This window comes from Anser brachyrhynchus (genome assembly GCF_964034855.1).
Source record: "Anser brachyrhynchus genome assembly, chromosome: 27".
NCBI lineage: Eukaryota > Metazoa > Chordata > Aves > Anseriformes > Anatidae > Anser > Anser brachyrhynchus.
The window spans coordinates 6,799,836-6,822,561 of NC_137720.1; the positions used below are offsets into that span (position 1 = coordinate 6,799,836).

At 49.2% G+C, this 22,726-nt stretch overlaps 1 protein-coding gene across 4 annotated transcripts; it reads left to right on the forward strand.

Annotated features, from left to right (window-relative positions):
* Window positions 1-2,268: 2,268 nt before the first annotated feature.
* LOC308183137 (omega-hydroxyceramide transacylase-like) lies at window positions 2,269-22,609 on the forward strand. Of its 4 annotated transcripts, none has more exons than XM_080568768.1 (7): window positions 2,269-13,786; window positions 14,360-18,135; window positions 18,830-19,053; window positions 20,447-20,512; window positions 20,998-21,207; window positions 21,290-21,350; window positions 21,843-22,609. In XM_080568768.1, the coding sequence occupies exons 2-7, from the start codon at window positions 17,940-17,942 to the stop codon at window positions 22,067-22,069; spliced, it is 984 nt and encodes a 327-aa protein (XP_080424894.1). In that variant the 5' UTR covers window positions 2,269-13,786; window positions 14,360-17,939; the 3' UTR covers window positions 22,070-22,609. The 4 variants fall into 4 exon arrangements, 3 of the variants coding, with proteins under 3 accessions (XP_080424894.1, XP_080424893.1, XP_080424892.1); XM_080568767.1 differs by having other exon boundaries at window positions 2,269-5,165; window positions 5,283-18,135; XM_080568766.1 differs by having other exon boundaries at window positions 2,269-18,135.
* Window positions 22,610-22,726: the final 117 nt, after the last annotated feature.

Here is a 22,726-nt window from a genome sequence, read left to right on the forward strand (position 1 = left end):
GGGGCACATGGGGGCTGTAGGAAGAAGACCTATGAGATGATGCTTTCTTCCCTTTAATTGCAAGTAGTGGGTCAGACCATGCTTCCATCCTTCCCTTCATGTGTTGACACAGCACCTTGCAGAGAGATGCCATGAATCGCAGCTAGCTCTCCCCAAAATCCAGTCCTTACTTACTTCAATGCAAAATAGGGTGATGAACAGCAAGAAGAGATCCTACGATACTCTGGTTTTGGCAAAGGGCTGCAGCACGCATGGTGCAGGGCTGCACTGAACAACTCGAAGTGCATGGAGAGCTTGAGACAGATGTTGAAGCCAAATGCCTCTCCCAGTTCCCAGCTCCCATGCCCTTTGCCATGTCCCCTCTCAGCGGCAACAGCCCAGCAAGCCCAGGCTCAGTATGCCAGATGGAGGGCCTCCAGGCAAGCAAGATCTAATGCACTAAGCAATCCCACAGAAATCCCAGGCCCAGATCCTCCATCTGCTCTAGTAGCCCCCCAGTGCCTGCGGTCAGCCTCCATGGGGTTCCCTGCATGCTTGGAATCCCAGCACAACACCAATACCCCAGGTGGCAAGGGAAAACAGGGCTCGGGTGGGGAAATACAGCTCTTCCCAGAAGAGTACCTTGGGGACATACTACGGTAGCCTTGCAGCTGATTTCAGGGAGGCCACCAGCCAGCGCCAAGGCCATAACACAGGGCTAGGCTGCTCTCCCCTGGCAGTGGCTGTGTGTCGGCTGGGACGCAGGTGACACAGCTGGATAGGGATGTCACAGCACCATGCAAGCTACAGACCCCAAACCACACCTGCATGAGATGCCACTGAAGCCTGCACTTTCATGCTCCATGTATACGTTTTCTAGTCCACTGCAGCAGGGCAGAGAAGTCCCAGGCAAGCCAGGTCTGGCATCCTTCCAGCTCGCTAGGAGCCGTCACAGAGGGAGAGCAATGGAGTTCTTGTGGATGCCGAGTGTGGCAGGATCCTTGATGCAAGCCCCAGCATGCTATCTTTAGAAGGAGCACATGCTATGCTCAATTTCTTCTGCTCTATTTCCTCTGTGAAACCCTTCCCTGTGCACGCTCGCAGGGGCACAGACAGATGAGGGGGCTCTCTGTGTCCCACAGCCAGTGCTAACAAGACCAGTCAGTGACTACCAAGCAGGTTGATGTGTGAGCTACGATACCACAATGCATCTCCTCCCACTGAGGACTTTGTCGTTGCTGTACACAAGCCATGGGGACACACCACTCTGGTGGGGCACGGAGCAGAGCCACCCTCTGCACGGCTGCTCTGTGGCCAGCAGCAGGCTGGTGTAAACCCTGGTGCAAAGATTACATAGGATCCATCCCCAAACTCACATCCAGCATACGGACACATCTGTAGTCTGGGAGCTGGTGGCTTCCATCCCTTTATACACTCACAGATGTCAACCTTTTAGTAACAACCATACAAGCATGCTCTATGGAAGTCTACAGTGCCAGTAGGTCTTTGAATGAAAGAACCACCCAGGAAATCACATCATCTCATTTGCCTGTGTGCCGTTACATAGGGTAAGCTTCTCCATCCTCGGCAGAGATGAATTTCAATGCCCTTGGCTGGGGAAAAGTCCTGGAGTCCTACCCCTGCTTCCTGGCATAGGGTTTTCACTGCCAGACTGCTATAAATGGGACCAAAGTGTATTGCCTGTCTTGCAGGCTCTGCCAGAAAAGTGCTGATGGTTTCTGTGGGATATGAGTGTGATCTCAGCCTTCCAGCTCACGGTCCTCCTGAGATTTAGTCATACAGTGACCCAGTTTGCAAACCCCAAAGAGGTCAATGCACTGGAGACGCTCTGAGCTCAGAACAGCTTCTCCATATTCCCTGGATTTTAGAGAATACCAGGCTTTATGGAAATCTGCCCCCAAAACCAATGTCAGGAGTAAATGGCAAGTATTTTCACCACTCAGAAAGGGCTCAGGAGAAGGAAATTAAACGCAAGTGCAAACACAAAGGAATGAAGAGACACACAGAACATCCCTGCACACTCCCACCTCTTAAAGTGTTCCCAGTCTTCCCTCACCTCTGGGGGTTATGATCCAGCCAAACCAGGTGAAGTAGAAAGGAGATGTTTGGAAAGGAGTTGGAGGCTGCTCTTCTGTGGTGGCAAATCCCATCAGAGGTGCCAATGGCCAAAGCAGGGCTCTGCCAGCCCGGTGCAGGTCGCACATGGCCACCCACTGTCCGTAGACCCAAAACAAGACCATTTTCTCTATTGGGAAAAAAATAAAAAAATAAATAGCGAAATGGCTCATCTATTGCCTTCAGTGAATTTAAAGCACGATCAATACCACACTGGTGCATGATTTATTAGGGGGTGACAAGGCTGTCACCTGTACTAACCTTGCTTGTTGTGTGTGACAGTGACCCAAAGCAAGCGTGCAGCCCCATGTAGGCAGGTGACAGCTCCGGCAGCTTCTGAGCTGCCGTGTCGGCAGAGGGACGTGATCACAGGAGCTCGTTGCCGTGAGAGCCATTCAGCAGAGTTTAAATTCCTCTTTTGCAAGATGTTGCTCGCTGCAAGGTGTCAGCTCCTGATTGTTTGCAGAGGTTAAGAGAGGGGGAAAGTGGGAATCCTGCAAAGGGATCCAAACTGCCCCAGATCTGGGGAGGGAGAAGAATCCATCCTTAGCCCTGGCAAAGCGGAAGTTTGCCTCCTGTCCTCCCTGAAGCAGTGCATACAGAAGGGGTGCAAATGGCTCAGCAGTTTGCATTACAGCATCCAGAGCGCAAGTCTGACAGACGCTGTATCTCACTGACCCCAGGAGGGATGGGGAAGAACACAAGGCGCCTTGCAGACATTTATTCCTCCTTTTTAAGAGGAATAGGAACAAAAAAAGCCCCTGCAGTCTTCTACAGAAAGCCGCACAGCAGACCCGCCAGCCAGGCAAGCAATTAACACATTGTCAAGGAAGCAGGAGAACAGGCCTAATGACAGCCTCTAATTTCTTCCTTTTTGTTTGGGAGCCAAAGGGAAACAGAAGATGCTCACCCCGTAGGCCACAGGTCCAACTCGAGGTGGTGGCATCAACACAAAGCAGCCTGGTGTGCCCCAAATCCCAAGCAGAAATGGTGCAGGTGGCTGTGGCCAGGCAGTCAGTGCCGCTGTGACAAGTTTCCTCTGCCTCTGCTAGGGCCCGTACATTAGAAAGGCCACTTTGTTATTCCAAGATGTACAGCTGTGCCTCCAGCCAGCTGGGGCTGCCCTGACTTTTCTTGCAGCTTCCTCCAGGAGCTCCAGAAGCACCGCCAGAACTCCAAAGGAATAGAAACAAAGTCTGGAGGTAGGAGGAGAGGAGTCATTTCTCTAGGCGTTTCTGCTGAAAGTGTCTGAGGGAATTCTGGTTTCAGATCTCCTCCGGCACCAAGGAGGCAGCCAGCAGACCTGTTCTGGGGGACGCACAATGACAGCTGAAACTTCTTACAGAAAGCCACCCCGACCCACCCTGTTACTGGCTTTAATGTCAACATCCTGCTCCATCTGCTACACGGGCTGTGAACAGGACTTCAAACTCATTTTCCATCTCTACAGTGGTAAAGAAACTCGGACAGCCTCACGGGGCATGAGCAGTGTTTGCAAACAGCGCAGCTGCTGCCGGGGAGCAGGACGGGCAGTGCTCACCCCAGGGTACTCTGATCCTTCACGCACCCGCAATAAAAACCAGAAGAATGATGGAGCCACAGAGGAGAATGTTAAACTCCTGAGAGAAGGAAGATCACAACCCAGGGCTGGGTTTTGGGATGACACAGCAATGCTTTTGGCTCCTTCTGCCCAGGAATGCTCTTGAACATGGCTGAAACAAGGAGAAATTAAACTGGGGGAAGAGGGCTGTTTCATTAAATATTCATACAAAAAAAGCACTACTCTCCTTAATAAATAACAGAAGTGTATTCCTCCTCAATTAATATGCATCACTACTTACTTCTCTAAGGAAGCCAAGCTCTATCCCAGGGACTGAACACTAATGCTTTCTGTCAGCAACCCATAGCAGCACTTTGAGATTATTTTTCAGTCTTTTTTTCCACTTGTCCTCACAAGGTGATAGTTCTCAGCCTGATTTTTTTCTGAACAGCACAAGCTAAAGACTCATAGGTACAATATTTAAGAAAGAGCATCATGCTAGGAATACAGAAGCAATTTTGCTGCACCAGGTAGTGCTACCCATCCCTGGTGGGCTGTTTGTTTTTGTGTTTTTTGTTTTTGTTTTTGTTTTCTTATCTGGAAGTATAAGCAATACCTCTTGCTGATCTATATTTGGACTGAGATGTTTAAAACCTTGAAAAGAAGAAGACACAGAAACCCCCCTGTAGAAGGAGGTAGGTATCACAAAAGATGAAGACTGGGGGGAAGCAACACAATTTGTATGCCATATTGCCAGTTTGACAGTTCCCAGGGGATGCTGAGCAGGTGATGATGCTGAGGTCCAAGCCCAGGAGCACTGTAACCTACCCCAAGGCAGAGCCCACACCCAGCTCTCCAGACCCTCACAGATGGGGTCTCAGGATGTTCCTGGGGAAGTCACAGCGGTACCTGAATACGATCGATGATGTGGGTTATGGTTCAGCTGAGACTCGGCTGCACATCTCCCCACAGGTCCTTCAGAAAAGGTCTTTGACCGGTTGCTTGCTTGAGCTTTTTACTTTGTGTCTCCTAGATAAGCTACGCTGGCTCTCTCCAAATCCTCTCTGATTGCCTGGATGTGCCCTTTCACAAAAGGCCAGCATGCTGCTGCCCGCAGCAGCTCTCTGCCCTGACACACATCTGGCAGCTCCGTCTCTCACCTCCCCAGCTGCTGTATGGCACTGCCCAACCTCAGTCACTGCTGTTCACAGCTTATGCTAACGGGGCAGGCTGTAAAATGAAGCAGGGGGTGCAGGCACACGAGCACTAAGCTGGCTCTGCTGTGTGGACAGTCACCCTCAGGCAGCCAGAGAGGTAACTCCTTCCACAGCACCAGCAAGGTTCAGAGTCTTCATGTGCTGGAAATCAGAGCTGCTTCACATTCGCTGATTTCTCCTTAAACCATGCCAAAAGCTCTATGAGTGCAACTTGTAGTGCAGCATCGTTCCTGCTGGTCACAAATCCCCATCGCTTTGGTCGCAGAGAGTTGATTCTGACAAACATCAAGCTGGTAAGCCATGTCCAGCAGCACAGGACCATCACAACAAGGTCATTTGCTTGGAACATTAGGAACAAGGGAACATTACAAATAAACAAAACCAAAATGACTTAAAACCTTCTTGAACAGGTCCTGCTCAGGAGTACCTGGAATTGATGGATCCCAAATTTTCACTTCACTGAGCTGCCAAAACCTTGCATCTACTTGAGAGTCTGCAATATTACAAAGTCAGAGAACCAAGAGCAATTCTTCTAATCCTGCATTAACAAACATGACTCACCCATTTATTTTCACCGGTATGTTCATGGTTATTTTAAGCTTTGTCTAAAGAATGCCAGCTACTATATAATAACTGGAATAAAAGATGGCAGTGTTTTTATTTTGCTTTACAACTAAAGACTTATTTTTTTCCCTATTTAAAAAAAAAAAAAAAGTGAAACTGGCCTGTAAATTATTGTAAATGCTCTGGCACTGATTTGGTAAAGTAGAACCACATGAGGAAGTGCCGCCCCCATGCCAGAGCCACTGATGGGAAAATTGGTGGCCCAGCTGCCACCAGCTCTAAATCTGCCTTTGCACTTCCCCGGGAGTCAGCCTGGCTACTGGAATACCCCAAGCAAATCCCATCTCACAAATGAGGGCTTCCGAGAGAAGGCTTCGGCTTGCAGGATATTTAGTTCACACCCAGCCCCAAACAGCCCTGATGAGCTTCCCCAACCTCACCCTGGCAGGCCACCTGCACAATGCAGAACCTGCTGGTTACACAAATACAGCATCAATTTCAGGGAGGCTTCTGAGTTTAAATATCATATGAGGAATTATCACAGAATCACAGAATGTTAGGGATTGGAAGGGACCTTGAAAGATCATCTAGTCCGATCCCCCTTCCAAAGCAGGAACACCTAGATCAGGTCACCCAGGAACGCGCCCAGCTGGGTTTTGAATGTCTGCAGAGAAGGAGACCCCACAACCCCCCTGGGCAGCCTGTTCTGGTGTTCCGTCACCTTCACTGTGAAAAAGTTTGTCTCATATTTAAGCAGAACCGCCTAGGTTCCAGCTTGCACCCATTGCCCCTTGTCCTATCATTGGGTGTCACCGAGAAGAGCCTGGCTCCGTCCTCCTGACACTCACCCTTTCCATATTTATAAACATTAATGAGGTCACCCCTCAGTCTCCTCCAAGCCAAAGAGACCCAGCTCCGTCAGCCTTTCCTCCTAAGGGAGGTGCTCCACTCCCTTAATCATCCTCGTGGCTCTGCGCTGGGCTCTCTCAAGCAGTTCCCTGTCCTTAATTATACACAGTATCCTTGTCTCTTACAGTATCATTCTGGAGAAAATGACCACAATACCATTAGGTAAAAGCGTAAGATGGGTGAACAATTGGTTGACAGGTTGGACCCAAAGGGTTCTTGTAAATGGGCTTACATCAGGCTGGTGACCTGTCACTAGTGGGGTTCCCCAGGGCTCCATTTTAGGACAAGTCCTCTTCAATATTTTCATAAACGATTTGGATGTAGGACTTGAAGGTTTTCTGAGCAAGTTTGTGGACAATACCAAATTGAGTGGAGCTGTTGAGTCCATCGAGGGTGGTGAGGCCTTGCAGAGAGATCTAGACAAATCAGAGAGCTGGACAATCACCAAAAGTATGTAGTTTAATAAGAGCAAGTGCCAGATTCTGCACCTGGGAAGGGGCAACCCTGGTTATATGTACAGACTGAGGGACAAGATGCTGGGGAGCGGCCCTGCAGAGGGGGATCTGGGTGGGGGTTTTAGTAGATAGCAAGCTGAGTATGAGACAGCTGTGTGCCCTGGCAGCCAGGAGGGCCAACCGTATCCTGGGGTGCATCAAGCACAGCTTGGCTAGTCGGGCGAGGGAAGTGATTGTCCCGCACTGCTCTGCGCTGGTGTGGCCTCACCTCGAGTACCGCACGTGGTTTTGGGCACCACACTATAAGAAAGATATAAACTGTCAGAGTGTCAAAAGGAGGGCAACAAAAATGGTGAAGAGTCTGGAGGGGAAGATGTAGGAGGAGTGGCTGAAGCCACTTGGTTTGTTCAGGCTGGAGAAGAGGAGACTGAGGGGAGACCTCATCGTGGTCTACAGCTTCCTCACGAGGGGACAGGAGGGGCAGGCGCTGATCTCTTCTCTCTGGCAACCAGCGACAGGACCCGAGGGAACAGCCTGAAGCTGCGACAGGGATGGTTCAGGATGGATATCAGGAAAAGGTTCTTCACCAAGAGGGTGGTCGGGCACAGAACAGGCTCCCCAGGGCAGTGGTCAGGGCACAGAGCCTGCCAGAGTTCAAAAAGTGTTTGGACAATGCTCTCAGACACATGGCCTGATTTTTTAGGCTGTTCTTTGGGGACCCAGGATTTGGATTCGATGATCCTCATGGGTTCCTTCCAACTCAGGATATGCTGTGATTCTATGAACAGCATGTGCAGGCTATCTGGGTCCCCATTTCTGTCTGTTCCTAAAAAGAACACAGTGCTGCTCCGCCCTGGGCCACACCAAGCTGCAAAACCCCTTTTGGTACAACGCCTCCTGCTGCAGCACCGCCGCTGATGCTGTCCCCAGGTCCAGCTGATGCCGGTCTCACCAGGCTCCAGGGGGGTAAGATGAATCCTTGGTGCACTGGATCCATCCCTGCTCAGCTTTCCATTGTGCCAGCTTGTGACCTGGAGCTGATACTTTGCACTGGGCTCGTGTCTGGCCCTGCACTTCCCCATCCCCTCCCATGGTGAGTGAGAGGGTGCAACCCGGGGGTACAACAAAATGGGAAGCTCCTCGGGACGCTCTGCCATGTACCCCTGCTGATCAGTGGTGGTTTGAGTGTCCCAGGACTGCAAGGCAGGATATAGCTCTGCTCCCTCTGTCACAGCATTTTCCAGGACAGTGCACTGGTGTGAACCACGGTCCCTGCTTGGGAGCTGCTGGAAGCAGGAGAAGCAGCACGTTCAGGACAAGAGGGGCTGCACTGCAGGCAAGAAAGGGAACAGCTAGCCACACTACTGCGCCCACCCATCACTTCTCCACCATCCCGCAAACCTGAGCAAACATCCTCACATCTTCCACAGCTTTGAGACAGAGAAGATAAAGGATGTTGATTCCTAGGTCTTAGCTAGCACAATTGTATGTTAACGATCCGAAGATAAGGGAGTAAAAGGCTGTATGCATAGATAATGGAACCAGCAAGAACTGGCTTGACTGCTGGAGTCTGTCAAAGACAGGAAAGGTCAGAAGATAAGCAGCGAAGAAGACTTCTGGCTTTCAACAAAAGACCACCAGAGTATCCCGGAGGACCGCCCAAGGACTCCAGTACACATACGAATAGAGGTGGAACCTACTTTAATGATTCTTCGGAGACCTGGTGAATATGCAAGAAACTTACGGGAAATGAAATGAATAGGTGTCTGTCCCACTAATAGAAGCATACTGACAGTAACACTTGGTGCGCAAGTTAGGTGGAGCTATCCCCCTTGCGCCCGGCGTGTGTGCGCAGCGCTGAAAAAACATACCTGCTTTATAACTATTCCGAGGTTATAAAGTCTGATTTCTGCAAATCAGCTTCATTTCTCCTTCCCCTTCTCCCCCTACTTGTGTCTAGACCAAATCCCCTCTTGTGAGTGGGGATGGACCTCGGTGTCCTCCCCAGGAGACGGGGATGAGGGCAGCTGTTCCTCTGCTCACACAAAATGCACTTTTCATACCGGGCTGCTCACAGCGGGGCTGCTTCAGTTGTTTTGTCTTTCTGCTACATGTTTATGCCAACTCTTCTGGTGAATCCACAATACACTTCTGCCTCAGAGCAGACCAGAAGGTCCCCAAGAATTTTCCATCAAAGTCGCTGTCAGGCTCCCAGAGCCACATGCGTTCCTCAGCCATTTTCTGCCCTCTTGTGAAGGTCTGCAGAAATCCAGGGCTACAGCAGCACTTGCAGCTCTTGCAAACCCACGCTCCCACGCTAGCTTGTTTCCAGGGCAGAGAGCTGAAGAGGCTGTGTCAGTTGCTAACTCACATCACTAGAGATTTCCTGAGCATGAATGAAGGGTTTCAAGGACCACTATCTCTCCTAAACAAAGAGCCTGGATACCAGTTCTGCAACAGCCTGCACTGTGCTCAACTCTATTTTATTCCATAATTGATCACTTTTTAAAGCCCTGAGCCAGGAGATTCATTCCCCCTTGCACAGCTGGCCTCGTCTGGCACAGAGCTCTCGCTCTCTCCATCCAGCCTAGCCCAGGGCTTCCCAGATACCCTGTGGGAGGAAAGGCTGATCCACCTATTGGCTATAAAGAGTCCAAATGTAGCCATGTGCTCTTCCTACCAACAGCTCCCTGGGCTCACTGGCCAGCACATTGCAGGGTTCATCCCTCCCACCTCTTTTCATGACCTTATTTTGTGTACTGCCTCCACAAGACCCCGGGATTTGGTGGTTTAACCCCAGGTTTAACCTGGAGATGTGGTCGGGAAAGAACAGGGGTGTAGTAAGCAACCTGGTCTCTGCATGTTCCTGCTTACTGAAGATAAAACACTTTGTCCAGAAGGAGCAGGAAACTTTGGCTCTAATACACGTTTTGTGCCAGGCTGGGCCACACCAGCATGGCCCAAGTTTCCATTTCAATCCCATATCTCTCACCTTGGCTTAGTGTAGGAACAAAATGGATGTGACTCATCCAGGAACCAGACAGACCACGGAGAGAAAGGGAGGTCTGGTGCCCTGCTGCACACCCCCCCCTCCATCTACCTGAAACCTCGCTGCTCCACCATCTGATCTACAAGTGATTTTCTTGTTCAGAGAAAATGCTTTCTTGCACCAACCCTCTGTAAACCTGTATCTGCAACTCCTCCTGCACCTACAGCAGCACTGCCTCTACTTTACAACAGAGGAAACTGAGGCACAGAGAGGGCTGTGACTGGAAAATACCAATCCCCATTAGAGACTACTGCATTAATCCACATGCGCCAGCTACAAAAGCCACCCTGAGGCAAACTCCGCACAGCAACTGGTATTCTCCTTCCCAAATGTGTCAGTGACAGATGCCAACAGCTCCCCAGGGCCCCCTTCATCTTCCCTGATACATTTAATGCTCTCATAGATTGTTACCAGTCCCATCAATTACTCAGCTTTGGCACGATGACGCAATATGAGACACAGCACAACCCATTGGCTTTTAAATGCCACAGACATAAGGAGAACAAACTGTTTGGTCTTCTCCAGTTATTTGTCACAGCCATAGCAATACTGTTGCTTCAAATGAAAGGCTTTATTCTGGACTGCATGATCGTATGCAATGACAATGACAACACCATGCAAAAGACTTTTTCCTTCCAAGAGCCAATTTTATCACTTTTTTTTTTTTTTTTTTATCAGAGCCTTAGGCTCTGAACCACAGGTGCTGCCAAAGAGCTGCTTGTATCAACAGTGGCACCATCCCAAAAGATGACAATCAGCACGATTCAGTGTGACCAGAGCCATGAGCCAGATGGCACGGCCACCCCACTCCGCTCCCCGATGAACACTCATCACCTCACCGCCCAGCCAGCTCTGACAAGCATGGCAGGAGGAAGGTCAGACCATCTGCTTGTTCAGAGCTCAGTGCCATATTTTAGTGCGAAACATTTAGAGACTGGAAAGCGGATCTTAGACTTCCTCATTATGTAATTGCTTTAGTCTTGCTTCTACCCAAATTTCCATGAGCTTACAATCACTTTGAGTGATAAAGCTGAACAGCCAAAACAGGAACAGGAAAGCACCCAACACTCATGAGAAGCAGCAGGGCAGTTGTCCCTCCTGGGCTGATGCTTCCTCGGTAAAACATTACGCTACAAGACAAAGCCAGAACTGACTGTATGCCTGGCACAAGAAAAGTACCTGTTTTTCATTATTTAAGGTTCTGAAACCTCTATTGCTAAAATATTTTGAATTCTTCCTACTGTTGCCATCCCCTCCCAATGCAAAGCAGCTGGTGCCTTTCCTTACAAGCAGCTGTATTTCATAAGACTGCAATTACTGCCAGGGTTTGGGGGAACCCTGAGACACACGGGCCCATCTACTCATGTTTATTAATTCCTCCTGCAAAGCAGGCTTCTTTTTGAAGCCAGCTGTCCCACAGACCTAAGGCTCAGCTTGAGCACGTTATAAATGACTGAGTCCCAAATAGGATTGCAATCAAAGTTTACAATTTATTAAACGAATAGAGGCAAGCAAGCAGCGCTGGGTGCGCCGGGAGTCTCTGCTCCCCCAGGACGCACGCCTGTTACGTAAGGCGGCTGGTTTTTATGCTCCTAGGCTAATACATATTCATTACTACTTCTAGAAGAGGCAGGGTTATTATAATTGGTTTCCCGAATCCAAAGTCCTCCCAGGTGCGCCTGCTTATCAGCCTCTGTTAGTCTCTCGGGGGCCGCTCGGACAGGGAGGCTCATATTCTTCCTCCTTATCTGGTGGTCTCTTGGCCGGCTGTCAGAAGTTACTGCACGTCGGTGCAGAGTCAGTAGTTTTTCTCTGAAGAAATCCCTTTGTTCTCTTCTCACCTAAACCCAGGCCTCAATGTTAACCCTTCACACCCCTTAGTGGCACGAATTGCTGGACCATCCCTTACAAGCACTTGACCTGATCCCATGGCTGATGCTGCTTAGAGCAGCACAACGGGACATGACCTTCCAAGCTCTCCCTCATTCTGAGCTTTCCTGCTGCCTAAGAAGATTGTCATGGCTGAACACGGAACTAGCGATAGGACTACAGGGAGGCCTCGAGTTGTGCCAGGGGAGGTTCAGGTGGGAAATGAGGAGACATTTCTGCTCGGAAAGAGCGGTCAGGCGTTGGGACGGGTTGCCCAGGGAGGTGGGGGAGTCACCGTCCCTGGGGGTGCTCAAGGAGAGGTTGGACGTGGTGCTTGGGGACAGGGTTTAGTGGGTGACACTGGCGGGGGGGGAGGGATGGCTGGAGCAGATGATCTTGGAGGGCTTTTCCAACCTTAACGGTTCTGTGATTAGGTACGATTAACCCTGAGAATCGATCTCAGGCCTGCAAATCTGCTTGTTCCTTTGCCTTCAAGGCAAGCCACTACAAAATCCAGGAAGCATCTACGTGAGAGGCGGCTCCGTTCGCTGCCCAGGCCCCGCAAGCCCCTTGGTGCAGCTGGGAGCCCCCAGGGCCCCGCTAACCCCGAGCCTGCAGCAGGGCACGTCACTGCCTCCGTTTCCACGGCAACGCGCGCACCCGGCGCTGCTCCGGAGCGAGACCCGGCGCGCGGCGCCGAGCGCGTACACGAGGCCCCGCCCCCAGCACAAGCCCCGCCCCCTCCCCGTGACCCCGCAGGTCGCGTCGCTCCCTGACGTTCTTTCGGACGCGCCCGAAGGGGCGGGGCCTTGAGCGCTTCCTTTTGCCCTTTTCCAATATGGCGGGCACGGGCAAAATCCGCCGCACGCATGCGCAGCTCAGGCGTTTTTAAACGCGCGCCGAGCTTCGTCACGGGCGTGCTGCCGGCGGCGGGGCCGGGCCGGGCCGTGGCGTTCCCCCGCCGCCCGCTGTGGCACCGCGGCCCTGCGGGGCCCCGCTGCTTGGTTAAGCTGCCTTGTTTAAAGGTGCTCGGATCCTCCCCCAGGACCTGCAGGCTTCTGCACCTTTGCGCTGGCAGTGCTCTGGAAATTTTAATCGGCGACGTCTGACTTCTGGCTGGGCTTTTCTCTTTCCAGAATACGCTCCGTGGCTGCGTGCCCGCTGCCCCGGCGGCAAGAGCTGTCCCTGCGGCCGTGCAGCGGGCACCTGCGCCAGAGAGGCTGGCTGCCCCCTTTGTGCGACGGGGCCGGGGCTCTGCCCAGGTGTCCGCTCCTGCCCCGGGAAGGGGGGTGATGTAGCTTGACCCTGGCGCTGTGCCGCGCGTAGTGCTAAGCTGGCTCGGTTTTGTAGCAGGGTGGTCTGACAGCCCTGGTAAAGCTAAAGAGTCTCTGCTAGCCTGAAGTGGAGTAGTGTTTGCCCTAGTTCCCCTTAGACTGCAGGTAGCGATCTGCTACAGATATACCTGGGCGCTCTCCTTGAAGTCTTCGGTGAACAGCTGTGAGCAGGAAAGCGTCTACAGCAGAGAAGGCTCCGTATCACCCACGGCAGCGGGCTGTTTTGGCTGCACGCATCACGGCCAGTGCCTGTAGCTGTAGGACATCTGTGGAGTCGGTGGTTTTCATCACGATCAGCACGGTTCATCCGTGCCAGCAGCCCTGGCTGCTGTGGGCAGTGACATCATATCGTGCCTGGATGAGGTGCATGAGCATGAGCAAGGGAAGGGTTTCTGCAGCTGATGCTAAATATAGTATAGGCTGGAGTTTTGTATATGACGTTCCTGTTACAAGAAAAAAAAAAGTATGATGTGGCACCTTCTGGGAGCTGCCAGAGTCACAGAAATAACTGCGGTTTGCAGAGGAATGATTGATCTTTTTTCCTTATAATATAGATTGTCAGTGAACTCTGGCAAAAACGTTGATCAAGTCAACTCAAGTAAAATTATGTTTTTGGAAGGAAGATGAGCAGATTGGAGCGTAGTTTCTGGGGCTGGTGTTGGCCTTTTCTGGTGATTAGGTGGTGTTTCCAGGTCGCCACTGTGTGCTGATACAACACCTGAGCTGGCTGAGAGGTAGGCAAGGTGTATGGGGTGAGCACAGCACACACCAGTGAACTGGGAGAAACAGTATTTCCCCTCCATTGGCTGGTCCAGACCACTGTGAGAGCCATGTCATTCTATCAAGCTCCTGTCGAGTGTGCTTAGCGAGGGAGGTGCCAAGGAAACTCCTTGATTAATCATTTTTACAGACTTTAGACAAAAAAAAAAAAAAAAGAGAAAGAAAAAAGCCTTCCAGAAAGACTGTCAATTGACTTTTGTCCAGATTTATTTGGCTTTTACATGAGAAGATTTCAACCCAAAATAAAGATATTATCTTGAATTTCTACAGTGATTCCACCCCTACCCCCTTTGCTTTTATCTCCCTTGTATCTGTTGGGAATGTCCAGTTTTCATGTTCTGGATTCGGCAGCACCACAGATTGCTTCTGGTCATTCACAGAAGCAGCAGGGCAATGAGGTTAGGCTTGTTGCATGTGGGAAAGCAGGGCATAGACCACAGGCAAGACTAATGAATCCTTTGGTGTTGGGACAGTCTCGCTAATGTAAATGGGAATACAAAGCAAGAATTTGTACCCTTTTTTTCCAGGAACCCTGACCAGAGGATACAGCCTAAACAAATCCCTGCTGACCCCGAGAGAGGAAACATGCTCCAGACAGCAAGGAGCAGTCTGTCTCTGCTCTGGAGATCTCAGAGTAGCTTTGCTTTTCTGGAAAGCCACGTGCCCTCTGCAGCTCAACATCTTGCAGTCTGAGTTCTTTTTTTCAAGTGCCTTTTGCATCAGCAGCTTCAGGGTTCAAAATGCTCCCAGATCCTGCACACTGTTTGTCCCTTCCAGGGGTCTTCCAACTGTCATGGGGGTTTTTAGATCAGTGATGGGCACTGCTGCAAGTATAGGTTGGTTAGGAAATTTTGGGAGGCGATTTGACACAGCTTGTCTGAGCTCAGCCCTTCCTAACCTTTGCCTTTTGCCCTGAACATCCTGACCAGCTAAAAGCTTCATTGTCCAGGATGATGAATTTAAAGTAGCTGGACACTGCTGTCTAAGGAGAGTGAATGTGTCATATATGGCCTACTGAAAAAACACTCAGGATACGGCTTTTCTGTTTTTTCTCAGTGGCAGTCAATGTTTCGGGACATCCAGTGGTCTGTGTGGGAAGCAATGCACCTACAGCTCACAGCTAGTTAAATCCTGCAAGGTACAGCAGTACAGGCTCATCTGCTGTGCATTTAATGTATTTGACAAATCATGTGCTAATGCTTAAAGTCTGACAAACCACACATCCGATGCAAGTGCTTCGCTGGCCCTCAGAAATGTACAGAAATTACTTCCTCAAAATCTCCTTCCTGAAATGACTTGCACATCGGAAACCATGTATGGGTTAGGAACACCACTGGATTCCCAGAACAGTGCAGCCACAAAGTCAGAAGTTTTCATTACAGAAGATCCGTGAAAGAAACATTTTGCTCTGGCTTCAGTTCCGAAACATGCCATCTTTGGGAGCCAAGATAACATCTTGGCAGCCGTCAGCCTGTTCCCTGCTGTGTCCTGACTATAGGTAGGGTGTTGGGTGGGCTTGTAATTAGTTTTAACACCATAGGAAAAAATCGTACTTTGTGTATTGCCACTGTCATTCCTGTCATGAATGCACGTTTATGTCTTCTCCATTTGTCTACCTGAAGAGGAGCTTCAAACTGGCACACCCTGGATGGCTGCTTTGCTCAATGCCAAGCTTGGCTTTGTCCCCAGAGCTGGGATGAAAAGGCAAAGGAGCAAGTTTCCTCTGCTAGGAGCTGTTTCTCACCCCATGCTGAAGACGTGGCATGTGCCAAGCAGCATGAGGGCGTTTGGCCTGGTAAAATACAATGGGCCTAAAACTCAGGAAATCACACAGAGATGTACACAGTCTGCACCCTGTCCTGTTGCCGGGCAAAGAGTGGCCATGAAGTACCTTCTGCAGTTCCACAGCAGGACTTCTCAATTGCCATCAGTCATGTAACAGTAATTCTATCTGGGTCGCAGCTATTTATAGGTTACCTGGATTTCGCCTACATTGACAGCCCCGCTGATGAGGTCTGGGTACCTTGCACTCTGACACCCAGGGCTGCGTAAACAGTCTCGATTTTTATTTTTTTTTTTACTAATTCTTGCTCTTTTCAAAAGCCACCAATGACAGTCTGAGGTTCTGAAAGACAAGGAGAGGTGGCGGTACCTGCTATTGATGGAGTAAAAAGGTGGAGACTTGACTTTCCTCTACTTTTCCATTGTAAACACTGTTTACTTTGTTCTACAAGACTGGATAAGAAGTTAAAACAAATGGATCTACAAGATTTCTCAATAATGCAGAAATGCAATTGAGTAAAATGTGGTCTGTGTGGCCTGATTTGTGCATTTGGCTTGTGATTTGAGCAATATACTTGTCTAGCTGTGTTTGTAAAGTAGTGTGATAATCTGTCACATTTCTAGCTCCCTATCCATGCTGCTGACTTAGGGGAGGAGGGCTTGTACCCAGGTCTGGAAGCAATGGCAATGTTAGTGCTTTTGCAAGGCTGGAGCTATTCCCCCACCCTCCACCCTGTCCTAAAGTTGTAAGTCACTTTTTCTTAATCTCAGAAGCTTTCTTCACATGGCTCACCAGTGGATTTCAAACTCCAAATCCCTCTTGCATGTGATAAACAGCACCGTCTGGAACTGACTCTTCTCGTAGAGGTTACACTAAAGGGTAGACAGACAATTATTTCCCATACTTTTGTTTCTCTTTGACGAGGCGTAGAATATATTCCTGTCATCCTGAATTTTCCATTTTTCTTCTCTCTTTCCCCTTTGCAGTTCAACACTGGGATCTGCAATGCTCATAAAGGTGTGTACAAGGAGCTTAGTGGCTTGGCTGCTGGGTGGAGCTGGGTGGTGACACACACAGCTCCCATGTGGAATTGAGGCTGGATTAACGCTGTGTCAATGGTGCTCAGACAGGAGTTAAGGGTTTAGTGGCGACAACAGCCCTGTTAGCACCAGCATGACCAGCACAGCTGCTATGCTGACACGAGGGTTGCTTTGCAGTCCCCTTACATAGATCAGGTTTGCACCCAGACACAAAACTAAAAGTACTACATCAACACACAGCAAAAGGAAAATAAACCTCTCCTAGGTGGTTTTGGAAGCTTTTGCACAAAGACATTGGATAGATCTTCATGCATCTTGCGGAGAAACATGTCCAAATTTTGTTATTTGTTGGACAGCTGCCTCTGCTCTTGCCCAGCTTTCGGTGCTGCTTTTCCACACGGTAGTTTCCCAACATGTCACCAAGCTGCAAGACTAAGAAGGCCTTGGTGGATTATTCCTGGGTGGATAATCAATAGATCACCATGTTTGTTGGACTTTTTCACCCTTTTTACTTTCTTATTGACTTACTGCTCTACTGAAACCTCAGCCATTTAGGAGGCAGATTAAGCCAGGACTTGTTACGTGTACTCTGAATTTTTACCATTTGTGAGCAAACTCAAACCCTAAAATTGTGGAACTAGGAAAACAACTTGAATTGTAATTTATTTCATAATCCAATCACCTTCTGCAAGTTCTCTACTCCATAGGACAGGGTTTGGTAACCTGTGACAAATGGGACGAGACAGTTTTGAGTAGCATCTTGCAAGACACTTGTATACCAGGGAATATTTGCTGCTTCCTACCTACCAATAGTCTGGAAACTTAGGCCAGGACCCCATGGTACCACTCACGCCATTCACCATTTTAGGGAGTCAGCTTTTCTCTCTGGAGAGCTCAGAAATGAGCCCCTGTTGACCCCCAGGCTGCTTCGCTGGAGACATGTGGCCCTCCACACTGCCTGGGGCTTTTACCCAGCAGCTCAGTGCACACCTTTCTTAGAAACATATTGCAACACAGTTCATTTATTTTAATGAGTGGCCTTAGGTATTAAAAGACACCATCACGTCACACGTTTCTGCCCACTTTTGTTGTTTCAATAGACATTTGTCTGTGAGATCTCTGTCATATAGAGAGATAAAAAGACACCAAGAGTGTGGCCAGAAACAGCCAGAAACGGCAGCAGGCTGGGACCAGCCAAGCATTGTCTGGCTTTAGGAGAGACTTGTGAGCCTATCCTGTGCAGCTGCTCTCTTGTGACTTGAGCATTTTGTGTCAGAAGAGGTAATGAAGATAAAGAGAAACGAGAGAAGATCTTTCTCTTTACTGCTGAGAGGCTGCAGTTTCATGCAAGTGTATGAAGCTGGAGTGTTAAAGGCTTTGCAGGAATTGTCACCTGAGATACTGAAATCTGCATCCAAGATCTATGGGGCATCTTCAGGATCGATTTTAGCTGCATTGGTATTGTGCGAGTGTGATATGGGTAAGGGCTATGCACTTCTATTTATTCTCTGTGTAGAGAGATCAAATGTCTAGATAAGCTGGAGCTGCAAAAGATCTTTTTAAATTGTTATCCTTAATCATCAATTAATTCCTCAGACTTTTACAGTAGTTAATTCCTCAGAATTTTACTTTGTTTACATCTTTAAGATTGAAAGACATGGAAAAATTAACCAGCACAGAGAAAATAAGCAAGGTATAGTTATCAAATAAGTCGTTGAGTCTTATTAATTTGAATTAATGATAAGTCTACCTAATATAAGAAATAAAAATGCCCTGCGTAATGTTTGGGGGTTTTGGTAGATTCATAAAACAGAAGGGAAAGAAAATATTGAATGTGGAGAGGATCAGTATTACTGTCCCATGAATTAAAAAGAAATTTATAGTCACATAGCTCAGAAATACACTAAGACATAGAGCAAACAAGATTTTCTTCCATATCTCCAAATTTTATTTTAAGATGGAGGAAATAGAGAGATGGGGTTAGAAAACAAAATACTTCTGCTTTTTGCAATGTTGAAGTTATTGGAAAATCTGGGTCCACACATGAGAGCTTCAGCCCTACTGAAGACAATGGCTCTTTATCAGTATTTAACAGCATGGTGAAATGCCCTTTTTCCAGGTGGAAATACATCTGAGAAAGTACATAACTAATAATTGCTTTGTCTTGGCTTTAGATGAGTTGCAGAAGCAGTTCATCAGTGGTGATAAATACCGTTTCAAAGGGCTTTTATCCAGACCAGGGAAAATCCTTCACATCCTAAAGGATACCTTAAATAAACTTCTGCCTGTGAATGCCCACCAGCTGGTATCTGGGAAACTGCATGTTATCCTCACCCGCGTACACGACTGGAGAAGCGTGACGGTTTCGGAGTTTGCCACAAAGGAGGACCTCATTCAGGTGAGAGCCTCCCAGGTCCCCCAGGGGAGAGAGGAGGCTGAGTGCGATTTATCTTTGCCCCACGGGCATCCACGAGGGAAGCCTGGCTCCTTGCTGTGATTTGTCCTCACTGGCCTCTGAAGCTGTGGTGATTTTGCTCAGCTGGGCAGCTGAGCTCCACCACAACCGCTGTCTCATTTCCCCTCCTCAAAGAGAAAGGGGGAGAAAATGCAACGAAAAGGGCTCAAGGATTGAGATAAGGACAGGGAGATGACTCAGCAATTATCATTATGGGCAAAACAGACTCATCATAGGGAGATTAATGTAATTTATTACCTACTACTAACAAGCTAGAGCAGTGATAAACTAAAAACAAACTAAAAACACCTTCCCCCCATCCACTGTCTTTTATATGCTCCCCCTGAGCAGCATAGGGGAACGGGGAATGGGGCTGCGGTCAGTCCCTAGCACTTCGTCTCTGCCTCTCCTTCTTGGCCCCCCTGCTCCCCGTGGGGTCCCTCCCACGGGATGCCATCCTTCCTGAACTGAGCCTGCGGGGGCTGCCCTCAGACAGCAACTCTTCAAGAACTGCTCCCATATGGGTCCGTATCATGGGGTCCATCCCCCAGGAGCAAACTGCTCCAGCACGGGTCCAGCATAGGTGGCCGCTCCCTCCACGGGCTGCAGCGTGGAGATCTGCTCCGTGTGGGACCCGTGGGTGCAGGGGGACAGCCTGCTCCACCAGGGGCCTCTCCCCAGGCCGCAGGGGAACTGCTGCTGTGAGCCTGGAGCACCTCCTGCCTCCTGCTGCACTGACCTGGGGGCTGCGGGGCTGCTTCTCGCTCCTCTTTCTCCCAGCTGCTGCGGTGCGGCAGGTTGGTTTTTTGTTTGGTTGGTTTTGTTTTTGTGTGTGTGGTTTTTTTTCCCCTTCCTTAAATCTGCTCTCACAAAGGCACAAACAACATCGCTTATTGGCCTGGCTCTGGCCTGCGGCAGGTCCCTTTGGAGCTGGCTGGAGCAGGCCCTTATCTAACATGAGACAACTTCTGGATTCTTCTCACAGAGGCCACCCCTGCAGCCCCCCCACTACCAAAACCTTGCCGCATAAACCCAATACAGAAACCAGACAGGGCGGCAAGCTGAAAAAAATCAAAAATGATCCCTTTTGATTCCTGGCTGAATTATCTACAGGCCTGCGTACATGGGGAGCATAATAAGGTGTTTCACAGGTTACCTTCCTCCTTCTCTGCCCCTGGCTGTGGCTATCCTCTGTGGTCTGGTTTGCAACAGTCAGTGGTGCCCAGTGACCAAGCAATGGGTCCCATTTCAGTATACACAGATGAGCCACTGTCTCCAAAGGCAAGACATTTTCATGGCTCTTTGCACACCAATGCACTTGTTTTCTCTCCCGTAGGCCCTGTTATGCAGCTGCTTCGTCCCTTTGTGTTTTGGCTTTCTCCCTCCTCTGTACCATGGGGTGGTGAGTACTCCAGTGGTCCTGAGATCATGTCCTAGGTCAGGCCAAGGGCCCATCTCGCCTGTGTCCTTCCTCCTTTGGTGGCATTAGGTGTGTTTGTACCCGTGTTTGCCACCAAAGTTGCTGAGTGCTGTGCAGAGGGAAGAGCTGAACCCAGATGCCCCACTGCCTGACTACAGTACAGACCCAAGTGACCTCCTCACGAAAGCAGCTACCCTTAGTCTTTGGGGTTTGTGGTGTCTTTCTGCTACATTTTCCCACTAATCTGTTAAAGAATAAATGTTCAACAGGGAGACAGGATGTGGTGGTTGTAGACCTGGAGCACGTGAAAAGGACAGTGCTCAGGGCTGCTCCCTGGGAGACCTCCACAGCCCCCATCCCTCAGGCCTATTTGTGACTGGGTGGGGAAGAAATGCAATATGCACGTATGTGACACAGCTCTCCCCTCTTGGAGAAGGTGGCTCAGGGTTCCTTCTTTTCTCTCCTAGCGTTACGTTGATGGGGAACTCGGCATGTGGAAGGCCAACTTCAGATCCCAGACCATGATCACCGTGTCTGCTTTCGCTGGCGAATATGACATCTGTCCCAAAGATTGCCCAGCTGCCTTCTTCAATTTCCAAATCTCTGATTGTATTTTACAGATATCAAAAAAAAACATCTACCGTTTCCTGTGTATTTTCCAGTGTCCCACAAAGCAAGTGAGCTACTTCTACAGGTACCCAGAGCCATGAGGTCCCTATAGCTAGCTCATCTGTCCTGACTGCTACCTCCCTCCTACAGGTTTGTGACCAGTTTTATGACGACGGCTACCGGGACGCAGTGAGCTTCTTAAAAAACCTGAGTAAGTGGTTGGGAATGAGGAGCAGGTAGGTCAGGTGATTCTCTTACAGTGCTGGTTTTCTGACAGAGGGTAAGGGATATGCTGCTGGCACATATAAAGTGACCGGAGGAGAGACTCCGGCATCTCTGACATTGACAGGATTACCTGAGTCTCATCCTTCTTGTGTCCAATGCTGAAGCTCCCTGTTTACTCCTTCCCCTCTGAACGTGTTAGGTCACCTCTCTTCTTATGCCATGCTGGGAATGGTAGTTTTCCAGGGAACAGACATGAGAAGCATGGGCTCTGGTGCCTTGTGTGATGTTAGACTTATCATCCACTGATGCACAAAGCTGATGCAAACAAAAATGTTTGGTGGTCCCTAACCCAGAAACCCAACTCAGATTAGCTATGCACTGTGGTCACCAGTCCTCTTGTTTTCCAGTTGCCTGTGGTCATGCCTCGCATTGCTGAAGTTGACCCATAACCTGTGAGAACTGTCTTCTCTTCCTCCAGGTTTATTTGGTATAAATTATCTTACTGAGGACTTTACGCTTCCATTGGACAAGGAATTGTGTCAGAAAGGTGAAGGGACCCTGCACAGGAAGCCAGAAGCAAGAATACTTCACTCCAGGGCCACAGACCCTGAGGACATCACCAAAGAGAACATACTAAGCATCCAGACAGCACATGAAGTGGAGGAGGAAGACCCACACCACCCTTTGCAACCATCAGGAAGGTAGAGGACCAACCCTTTTTTTATCCCATCAATTTTCATTAGCTATGTGACACTTGCCCTGGCCTGAAAGGTTATTTGGGTTTTTACAGGCTCCACGAGCTGAAAACATCTGGAAGGGGAGAGATTCCCCTCAGTGGTTATTAGTGAAGCCTTGTGCTGAGCTTGTTTTGGGTGAAGTTTGAGGGCAGGTACATTTCCCCTGCTTCTCCCTGGCAGACTTCTGACAAATAGCACCTGAACTCCCAGCTGCCCACATTATCATTTCCCCCACAGATGAAGTACAGATCTTAGTCCGTGGCTAGCTCAGAAAGACCCTTTTGGAGGAGTAGCTCTTTCTTATCAGAAGGTGACTTACACTGTGAGGTAATAACTGGTTCTGCCTACACATCATTTAATTAAGGGTAAGGGAAGGAGCAGTATGTCTCAATAGTTAGGGCTGGCTTTGCTATGCCAGTCAAACCAAAATTTCTACTTAGTTATTCCAGCGTGCGACCATATGCAAGAAAAGATTTTTAGAGCTGCAGATAAACCTCTGCCTGAGTAGGTTTTAAGCAAAATAAGCCAAGTTTAAACCCAGAACTTCTAGTTTTCTGAAATCCTGTGCAAAAATAATGCTCAATCCCACTTCAGTTTTGACAGGGAAAACTGTTGAACTCTAAAC